The sequence below is a fragment of the Mugil cephalus genome, chromosome 6 (genome assembly GCF_022458985.1).
Source record: "Mugil cephalus isolate CIBA_MC_2020 chromosome 6, CIBA_Mcephalus_1.1, whole genome shotgun sequence".
In the NCBI taxonomy this organism is placed as follows: Eukaryota; Metazoa; Chordata; class Actinopteri; order Mugiliformes; family Mugilidae; genus Mugil; species Mugil cephalus.
In genome coordinates this window covers 23,790,476-23,801,192 of record NC_061775.1, presented here as the reverse complement: position 1 = coordinate 23,801,192, position 10,717 = coordinate 23,790,476, and the positions used below count along the sequence as shown (strand labels likewise).

Here is a 10,717-nt window from a genome sequence, read left to right as displayed (position 1 = left end):
ACGTCTCATACGAGTCTTCATATGGGGACATGAAGTTTTAGGTTTTATTGCAGCTTATTTTGCTTCATTTAAACCCATTGTCCTCATTAGTGGACAATTTAGTCTGCCATCTAGTGGTAGCAAAGGTTAAAACTTATTCATTTATGCTTATGTTTCTAGTTTGATGTGACTCACAATTTTAAATTTATTGCTAATTAGCAAGTACTCGTTTGAGGACGTTGGGACTTAATTGTTCTGTCTTTGCTCAGCCATGTTCAGGTATTAATATAAACAGTTTAATATTCTGTCACACATTGGTGACTTCTTTATAATATAAATAATGAAATAATACCAGTGTCCACATATGAGGACTTCCTGTTCAAAGATGATACTTAGATTTTGTACATCTTAGGTCCTACTGATACCAAATACAAAGAAATTAAAAAATGCAATCCAAATAAAGGTCTCGGGAGGTTAAAGTGGCATTTTACATGTATTTAAAAGAGTGCACCCTTGAAACATTCAGCACAGCTTAGTCCCAGTAGGTCAAATAATCAATCTCTAAGGTCTAATGCACAATTAAAGTTTAAAGTCGGATCATTAAATACAACAAAATCTTTCAACGATTTGATCCACAAATAAAGATCCAGAAAAGTTTCACTTCCTTAAATGTGTGCAGACACTTTAATTGTTAGAATGAAGCAAAAACCAGTTTGCATTTACATGAATAAAACCACAGCAAGCCATGATAAATATCACAACATCACGTCAATAAGGATAGTGTAAATATTTAATACTTGGATGACATTGCTCTTTTGTGTAATACTTCAGAGACCTGGGAGATAGTAAATTGACATTAATGTTTTTCAAGATAACCGGATGGTGTCAAACATACACACAGAGCTGCAGGGTTGTCGTGATCACATGTCTGATCACCGTTTCTTGGTCTTTCTGCTTGTTGGTTTGGTTTGAGCTGTGTTTTTCTTTGGTGCAGCTGTCTGTGTCATTGGTGGTGGGGAAAGCGTTGGCGTTTTCTCTAACTCTGAAACACAACCAGAGAAAAACATCTGCCACTTCCATAATGCTCTATAATGTTGCTGACCTTTTGCAGGAGTTAATGTTTAGCACAGTTAGTCGCTTGGTCTGTACCTTCATCACTTTTAGGCTCCAAACTGGATGGTCCCTGCAGTTGTCTCTCCAGCTCACGGATCTTCTCCAGCGCTGCCTGCAGGTCTTCCTCGGCTTTTAATGCTCGCTGCTCAGCAATCGTCACTCGTACCTCAGAATCACTGCAGGACGACACATGAGAAATTTGGCTTTGCTCATGCACAAGTTTAACTTTTGAGCAAACATGATTTCCAAATAATTATTCCACCATTCTGATGTGGTTTTAACAAATACAATACACTTTAATCTGCAAAATGTAAAAGTATATTTTTGCTTATTCAGCTTGTCTTAATTATTAAATTGTTAAAATGAGTCAGTAGATGACAGCTTAAAACGTACTTGGATTTTAATTTACTGTATATATGAAAGGGGAAAGAAGGTATTGAGGCAATATTACAAAACAGCTGTTATTGTTCGACGGAATAATACCAAGGTGAACTTTAAATTAGATTCAATCTATCAAACTTTTATCAGGTAAGACTATTTCTTTCCTCCAAAAGAGCTAAAGTAAATGACTGGACACATGCAAAAGAAAGTACAGTGAAACCTACCAAGTTTCTCTTTAAGAAGGCAGTTAAATCTTTAGACAGGAAACCTCTTCACTTTCATTATTGTAACATCCTAAAAAACTATAATATTCTCGACCTGTAGACATCTACCAAATCTTTATGGACGCCTGTCTCATTTTCAGAGTTATAAATGCTCTTGCCTCCCCCACTACTGAATGAATTCATCCAGAGAAAGAACATTGAAGGACGACTAGATGTGACTGTAATGTAAATGCTAAATTCTCCCAAATGCTCTTATTTGTAAGAGGAACACATTCCTGGATCAAGTTACCACCACACATCTGAAATTGCAGTTTTGTTATTTTGATGCATACTCTCTGGGTTCTTGGTCCATTAATGTTTTTCTATTATAATTGTGGGTCAAAAGTTTTGTCATAATATTGTCTGTTTGTTTTAAAATCGTCTGTGTCTCTGTTGTGTACCTGCCTTCGGACTATGGCTGAAATTTAGCATTTACACTGATGACTAATGGATCACTCTTGATTAATGTGCATTGCCCCAATTCAATAAACTAATAATAATAATAATGATAATAATAATAATAACTTACTGCAGTTCTTGCTGCAGTAATCCTATTGTAGTCAGATCATTAAAAGCTTTCTGAGATTCTTCCGTCGCTGGAGACACAACCAGCTCATCGGTCTGATAGATGGACACAGAGATGGTTAAAGGGACACAAATTACAATACAGGATTGACAAAGATACCGGAAAGTGTGTAACTGAGCAGCCTGACCCCGCTGACGTGGACAATGCTCTCTCCCAGCTTCCTCTGTGTGATATGTCCATCATAGTTTATCAGCTGCAGCACAGGACTCTCACAAACTGCTGGCTCCCCCTGCAGGACAACAACAGCACTGCTCAGCTTCAGTTAATAGAGTGGAGGTGAAAGGAAACCTGTGCTCCTTTTATGAAAATCATTCTACAAGAGTGTATTTAATTCCAATCTGACTTTAATCACAAAATGTTTAATTTATTCCAGACAGGCCCAGAACTGTGATGTTAATATAGATGCACACTTCACAGACACTATATTAATACTTGACAAACCTCTTGTTGTGTTTCATCACTTTCAGCAGTGCTCTGCAAAGAAATAAGTGTTAACTCGTCATCAGCATAATTGTCAAGAATTTACTGGTTAAAATTGATTAAAAATATTACACATTAATATAGCAGCAAATAATAATACCTATTCTTATGCAAGAACAAAGGAAAATGCCTGATGTGAAAATTAATCTAACAATCTAGATTATTTTGCTAAACTTCATCCTCTAGTTAAGGGACATGGCATCTTTACCAGTGCTTTACCAGTAATTACCTCCCACTTCTTTCGATTTTTCACTGGCTAGAAACAGTTAAATTATAATTTGAATGTCTATATACTCTTTGTTTACAGTTTGTCCAGTAAAGATAATGTCTTATCAACCTTTCTCATGAGATAATCTGCTGTGGTGACGAACTAACCTCTCCTGATTCCTGCTTCACCTCATCTATGATCTCTTTCACCTGCTTGGCATCATCTGTTGTAGGTCCTGCTACAGTGTTATCAGTCACCTGTAAACGCACACACACAGACAAACAGCCATTATTAAAAATCAGACACACATCTACTTTTGATCCTGAGAAATCTAAACAATGCTTTATCTCAAAATTTGCACTGAGTTTCTGTCTCTTTATCTCTCTCCTGTCGAATTTGACCATCTGAAATAATAATAAATGTGCGTGTGTTTGAAATGAATCCTCACTGGAGTCTCCATGGTGTCTGCTGGACTGTCTGGGACATCGCTGCCGGAGGTGAGCTGCTGGACGGGCATTTCAGCAGCACTGCCAGGAACTTTTGTTAAAAGTATTAACGAGGTCTCCACCCATTCAACGCACTCACTCTGAGAAAAGAGAGAAAAAGTTTGTAATTTAAAAACACTTCCACAACACAGGTCGTTTACTGCCAGTTGCTTCTTTTTAGTTAAAACCGATGTCCAATAATTATTTACCTGCAGCTTCCTGCACTCATTCATCTCATTTTCACCCTCTGCGCCTTGTGGATTCACAGGAATCTGCTTCTCCAGAATCAAGCTGCAGGACCTAAGTCAAACCAGACATTTTATGATTGAGAATCACAGTAAGACATGACAGTGAACCAGAACACACACAAAAAAGCCACTAGAATAGGATCTATTCAGGGCAGCGTTCACAAAATTAGACTTATTTTACTACACATTATTGTTATAACTCGACTCAACTTTATTTATACAGCTACAGCCGAGACAAAGTGTTGTACATGGGAAAAATAAGAGCATAAGACATAAAGCAAACTATTAAAAAGCAATAAAACAACAGAAAACAATGATAAAAAATCACTATGAGGCCCAAAGAAGGACAGACTCTCATGCTGGATTGAAAGCCAAGGAATAAAAATGGGTTTTTAGACGAGTTTTAAAAACATCAGTGTCAGTATGTATCGCTGCCTCGTACCTGGTAATGTAGCTGGAAAAGCAGTCCAGTTTCTCAGCCAGCACATTGGCGTCCTCGTCCAGGGTTTGTAAAGAGATCTCTGTAATGAAACGGTGTTCCATTTTGTGGTTCTGATCCTTGCCATTGTCGGGCAACATGAGGAGCAACAGATCCAGCATCCAGCGAGTCTGAGCCATGTGGACAGAACGGGCCTGGAAGGAAAGGAAACTCTAAAACTCAACAAAAACAAAATGCGTTAGCCTCCCTTGACAGTAATAATGAAGGTGTTCAGAACTTACTTCCTGACAAAGTCTCTGGTTCTCACCCTCAGTGAATTTGGAAAGACTCGTTACGCAGTCCTTCAGTTTGTCAAACACGTTTTCTATCTCCGTGCTGTTGAACAAACACACGAAACAGAACATTTTCACAGAGAAAAAACACAACTGGAATATATTAGTTACATGTCGCTAATGATGCAATTTCAGCGTTAAGTTTTATCTCTTTGTTATCTGCTAATTGGAAAAAGAAATATTATATTTAGTTGATAAAACATAGACTTAAATGTTTCGGGATTTTCCAAAACTTACAGAACGTAGAAAGACTTTAAAAGGATTTCTCTATTGTCTGATTATACCAAATGTACACTCACATTTTGCACCAAATTTATTACAAAGTGTAGATAAATGGGGCATTTCTCATTCATTAAATCCACTAATAGAAAGATTAGCTTTTAAATTTAAACTACATACTATATGTCAGGCTTGCTTTTGTCGTTTTTTTTCTCCGGATGTGCGATAGAGACGTGCTCTAAAATGTCTTCAGCCAAACTCTGCGAGTCAAGCAGTGCTTTCTCCAGCTTCAGCCAATCAGTGTCAGGTGTAATTTCTGGTTGTGTAATTGTTGCACCAATTTTGGACAACCAGGACTCCATCAGCCCGAGCAGTGACACCATCTGTCTGTGTATCCCTGAAACAGAAGGAGTGGAATCAATGTCTGTAATTTAGTTCATCCTTATTTTAAAGGCAATGACCATGGAGATTCAGTGACTACAGTTAGTGTGTGTGAGTTTGTGGCGTATCAGCTCTCACCACTCTCTCCACTGACTCTTGTGTCCAGCTGCACAAGGAGCTCGGACAGGATCTTTTCCAGCTCTCTTAGGGCCCGCTGGCCTCCAGGCGGTTCATCGGTAGGAGAGGGGTGTCTCCTGAACAGCTGAAGGCTCATATCCAGCCATCGTTGCTGGATGTTGCCAAGTTTTTCCAGAGTCTGTTGGCAGCAAAGCTGTTTTTCACCTTGGTAGTTTTCACAGAGCAGTGCCAACACCTGCAGAAACAGAACACAGAGGAAAAACTTCAGGGCGATGGAATGAAAACCTGTGGTCTGAATCTAATCATACCCTCTGAAAAATTAAGTTTGCCAAAATTGTAGCTTATCTTATGAGACATACAGTGAAAGCACTTATTATCTGAGTGCCATCTGAAACCTGAGCAGAACACTTTCCGTATTTAATTTGTTTGCGGTTAAAAAAAACAACAAAAAAAAAAAAAACTGAGATTTTCAGAGAGATGACAGAGTGGATCCACGGCAGACAGATGACAGCGCGGCACAGATGACACAGATCGAACTAGACATGTGATGGTAATTATGAGAGATGAGATAGATAAAGGTGAAGACGTGATAAGATCAAAACAGAGAGATGAGACGCATCTCATAATACACGATGAAGATGAAATTAGAAGATGGAATTAGTGTAATATGAAGACTTCAGATGGATGATACATTAGATAACATGAGCGCAGTAAGGAAAACACAAACAACAAACACAAATAAATACACTGTCTTACTTTTGTCCACTGTCTCAAATCGGCATGAATCTCTTGCGCTGTTGCTGTGTCGTATTTTGGATCGGGACACCTTGAAGAAACATCATCATTCATCAACAGAAAATGTTCTTTAACCGACATGAAACAGTGCTATCAGTCCGTTAGCTTCCCTTACTTCTCCTGTGCAGCGCAGAACAAAAGCCATTTGGAGATCCCATGCTTAATGGCACTGATTTGTTTGCACTGAGCATGCTCAGTCTCCCTCAGCTGGGACATGAAAGTACTGAACTCCTCTTTCCAGTAGTCAGAAAGATCCATTATGACGTTAAGGTCTTCTGTATCCTACAAAAGAAGACTCACTGTCCAACTGAACCAACGACTGATTTGCTTCTGTGGTGTTAAAGAAAGTGTTAAAGTGTTAAGGAAGACGAGCAGCTTTTTTACCTTTGTGGTGAGGAACAGCAGGCAGTGTTCTGCTGTCTTAAACCAGCTTTGCTCACTGATATGGAGCTGACGAACCAGCTGCAGGTTCTTCACACTGATCACCTGTAAATATATTGAAATATGTTGAACCTCCATACAGTCTAAAAAGGATAAAAGTTTATACAGTTACAATCTATGGAATTTTACCATGAGGGATTAATAAGGGAATAATTTAATTTTAATCTATATTATTAACTACTTTCTTGTTCATTTTTTATTCAGTTTGAGTTTTCCTTGATTCCCCAACTAAGAATACAGCGCTATTGTTTATTCAGCGTAACAACGGCTTCAAGTTCTCACACACCTTTAGGGCAAGGCGGAAGGTGAGCTGGCTCCAGCAGTCTCTGTCCTCAGTCATCTGGAGAATCTGAGCCTCAAGGCGAGTCCTCTGCAGCTCATAGAGCTCATGGTAACCCTGGACCACACTGATAAGGGCACATATCAAAGCTCAATGAGTTTTTTCTACTAGGGATATCTTGAAAAAAGGGAATTCAGGGAATTCTCATAAACTCTGTAATGTATCAGCGTAATGACTGAATGAACAGCTGGTCGGACTGACTCTGAGTTGGTGTGAGTCTGCTTAAGGGCCTCGGTCAGCTGCCGGTGAGCGCACTCTGCCTGCTGGGAAACAAACGCATCATGGTTCCTGATTTTGGACAGTTCCCTGTGAAGAGAACACACGCAAACATGTTTCAGATTCACTCACATTACTTTCTCTTTAAACAATTTTCGGTCCATCAGCATGTCACTCTGACCTACGTACGTGCTAAGCTGCTGGATGGATGACTTGATGCGATGGATCTCCTCTGTGAGGCGGCGATCCAGAGCCCGCTGCGCCACTGTCTCAGTGTGTAACGCCTTGAGGCGCCGTGGGATTCGATCCAGCAGGGACTGGTAGCGCTGTCTGGATAACACATAAGCTGCTGAAATAAATACCCCTTCAAGTCAAATATGTCCAAGCTCCCCCGAGCTATCTGCCAAAATACATTTCAGAATTAACTTGCAAATTTCCGGAATCAATTTTATATTAGTAGTATCAGACATTTGTCAGTCATCTGGATATGAGCCTTGTAAAGGTCATGAAACTCATGTGGGTCATATTTGAATGAGTTGGCTTCTAACCTGAGCTTGGCAAGCAGTTCACCTCTCTCAGCACAGCCCACGCTGACCTGCCTGATCAGCTCATGGAAAACGATGTTGTAGATGTTCTGCTCAACCTTCACCAGCTCAAGCAGACCCTCCAGCTGCAGTTGAACAAGTCAGTTTCATTCAGTTTGATACTACGGTGACCACTCTCTGTGGATAGCATTTTTTTATGGGTATTCACAAAAAGCATGATGAAGATCTGAGGAAAACCTGCTGTACCTGTCAGAGCAAATAAAAGCTTCTTCATCATGAATTACATGTGCAGTTATTTCGAAACACACAGGTTTAACACATTCACACCTAGGTTCAATTTAGAATCACCAAGTAACCTAACAAGCGTGTCTTTGGAGGTGGGAGGGATACCCGGATTTAATTTTTTTAATTTAACATTTGTGCCATTGAATGTGAACATCCTGATGTAGTGTGTCTTTGACTGTCTGCCTACTTGGGAGAGATCAGTAAGTTCCTCTTTCTGCTGATCCACTCCAGCTTTCTCTAGCATGTCATCCATCATCCTCATCAGCTGGACCACTTCCATCCGGCCACTGGGCCTCCTGGACACAGAAGAATACACATGTCTCTATTGCTGGCATTCAAATCTTATCTCACTGATGCTTTGCCCATCTAATTAAGAATCTGGAGCTAATATTATTGATTCAGTCAACAAAATCTCCCACGGAAGACCAGTCAACTAAGGATGCACTGTCAATTAGATTAATTCCTATCCTTGGACTCACAGTGAAGGGAGGACCCGTAGCTTCTGTTCATCATCCTTCAGCTGCACCGTGAACGCACTGAGGACGAGAAACAACAGGAGAGGTGGCAGAAAAACTAAGCTCCACTTTGACAGGCGTTACCACAATGTATAGAATCAACTGAATATAATGAGGTGGGCTCACTCTTCATAGAACTCAAGGCTTTGTATTCCTTTGTTTTTCACGATGTGATATTCATCTGGGATCAACTTTTCTGAGATGCTCAAATTCTGAAAGACAGAGACTGATTATTGCCTCACACCAGGTACCTGTAAACATGTAAAGTCCAAAAAAAAACATTGATAACAGGCGCATTTTTGTGCACAGAGTTACAAGACCAGAAAGTCAGCTGGGGGACGTCACCTCTGCGTCGCTGATGTCATTCTTTTCAGTAAGTGGTGGAAGGGGCGTTGTCTTCTTCTGAGTTAGCATAGCATCACAAAGGAATGAAATATCCCTGCATTGACACAATCCATAAATAATTAAAAAAAAAAAAAAAGATGTTCATTATTCTTCTTAGTTCATCAGCTAACTACAGAAAGACAAATTCTGTCACCATGATTATAAATTTATTATCAGACTTAAGGAATAGATTTTTAAAACACGTTTAAAACATTAAGACTTGTTCAAATCATTACTTTGGCTCCAAGTGAGTTATAAATAAGTCTAGGTAAGAAATAAAATATACTTATGCTTGCAAACACCAGCTAAACACCACTGTCCCGTCCAAGCCGCACATTCATAGAGACTTCCCAGTTGCAATAACATACTTTATGACTCACTCACCTCCCAGCTCCAGTCAGAGACGTTGGCTGCTCCAGAAAGTACTTGTATTTCTTGCGTCCAAGTGGATGATGCCAGACTGCATCTGGTCGTCTGATTCCACAACTCTGTTTGTATACAAAGTAAACTTAAGAAACTGATCACAACAGCCATGCAGAAAAAGCAAAAATGATCAACGCTTGTGCTCTGTTTTTCAAAATGAATCAGTGTGATGCTATACCCAGGTGAGATTTTAGAATAATTCGGATTATTATTGCAAATTAATCCCATGTGACACATATCTGTCAATGAAGTTGTGTAGTTTTATGTAGAATTATTTCAGTAACCCCAGTATAATGGATTGGTGGTAAATTGAATCCACAGAAAGCCACTGAACGCAAAATGTCTCCTGATGTGTGCATATGGGGAAAATGTAAGTCACCTTAAAGAAAATTAAAGGTACATGTCAAACAATATGAAGTCCTGTCATGTAGATGGGGGTGAAGGTACCTCACAGTGCCGATTGTGTGCATTCTGCCCCAGTGTGCTCTTGTTGGAGACGGTGGAGGTGAGGCTAACTAGAAGTTCTTCTGGGATCATCTGGTGTTTGACAGGGGGAGGGGGTGTCTTCCTGCTCTCCATTGGAACTGGAATAGGAATTTCTGCCACTGTAAAAAAAAATAAATAAATAAAAAATATTTTTTCTTGCATAATGAACAATGTCTGAGATAATGCAACACTTTTTATATGGTTTATCACAACTTTAGGAACACAGCTATATTTATTAGTAATATTTCTACCAAGTAAAAAGCAAGAAAAACAAGTAGGGATTGAACAACTGGTTATTTTAAAAGTAAATGGCGACATGTATTTATCTTTGAGAGGTTAGCTTATTTTGTTTATCTTTAGCCTTATTAGCACCGCTATGCTAAACTGGCTTCCTCACGTCACCTCTGCCGTCCTGCACCATCTCCGGCCTCGATACACTCGGCGCTGAACTGGCTCTAAAGGACGCAGACATCCTGGACTCACGGCGAGGACGTTACACTAAAGTCCTGAAGCGGAAAACCGTCAAGTCTGATAAAGTCATTTGGACGAGAAGCTCATTTTAGCTGTCAAAACGTCTCGCCAGTCGCTGAAGTTCAACTTCCTGGTTGCGTTGCCATGGAAACGCGTGGCTGTCCACAGACGCTCAATTTTTTTACGAGATAAATGGAGACTTTTGTTTAGTAATTTAACCTTAATTTTAGTTTAGGAGCAATGTAGACAGAAACACTTTGTAATTTTGAAATAATACCACATTTATTGCAGCTCCAACAGTACAGAAGAAGAGTGTATCTTTTAATTACATTAGATCTACCCACGTCTTACAGTGAAAACAAATGGAAACCAGTTTTTCCCCAGTGACAGTATTAGTTTAATTTTTTTAAATATCATTTTAAAAAAAAAAAAAAGTTTAATCATTTCATAATTTAAATAATATATTTAAAAAAAATAAAATCGATTTAATTTGACGATGAAAAAACATAAAATGCGTTCATTACAATTATTTTTTTTGTCTTATTATTTATGTCAATAAATTTA

General features: G+C 39.1%; 1 protein-coding gene across 2 annotated transcripts; it reads right to left on the bottom strand.

Moving 5' to 3' along the window:
- Nucleotides 1–640: 640 nt before the first annotated feature.
- Nucleotides 641–10,288, bottom strand: axdnd1 (axonemal dynein light chain domain containing 1). 2 transcript variants are annotated; one of them, XM_047587553.1, is made up of 26 exons: nt 10,085–10,288; nt 9,644–9,801; nt 9,158–9,261; nt 8,735–8,828; nt 8,516–8,601; nt 8,354–8,410; nt 8,062–8,170; nt 7,593–7,714; nt 7,234–7,374; nt 7,030–7,134; nt 6,775–6,895; nt 6,432–6,533; nt 6,163–6,329; nt 6,009–6,078; nt 5,253–5,487; nt 4,914–5,130; nt 4,464–4,557; nt 4,186–4,376; nt 3,705–3,795; nt 3,459–3,596; nt 3,178–3,267; nt 2,764–2,796; nt 2,450–2,551; nt 2,266–2,357; nt 1,129–1,268; nt 641–1,021 (listed from the first exon to the last, which is right to left on the bottom strand). In XM_047587553.1, the coding sequence occupies exons 1-26, from the start codon at nt 10,152–10,154 to the stop codon at nt 912–914; spliced, it is 3,039 nt and encodes a 1,012-aa protein (XP_047443509.1). In that variant the 5' UTR covers nt 10,155–10,288; the 3' UTR covers nt 641–911. The 2 variants fall into 2 exon arrangements, with proteins under 2 accessions (XP_047443509.1, XP_047443510.1); XM_047587554.1 differs by having other exon boundaries at nt 9,644–9,795.
- Nucleotides 10,289–10,717: the final 429 nt, after the last annotated feature.

Coding starts and splice junctions, on each gene's coding strand:
- axdnd1 (XM_047587553.1), bottom strand. CDS start 10,154: ATGTCTGCGTCCTTTAGAGCCAGTTCAGCGCCGAGTGTATCGAGGCCG. Junction 6,079..6,162: donor TTCTGCGCTGCACAGGAGAA/GTAAGGGAAGCT, acceptor TGTTTCTTCAAG/GTGTCCCGATCCAAAATACG. Junction 2,797..3,177: donor TGAAGCAGGAATCAGGAGAG/GTTAGTTCGTCA, acceptor ATTTCTTTGCAG/AGCACTGCTGAAAGTGATGA.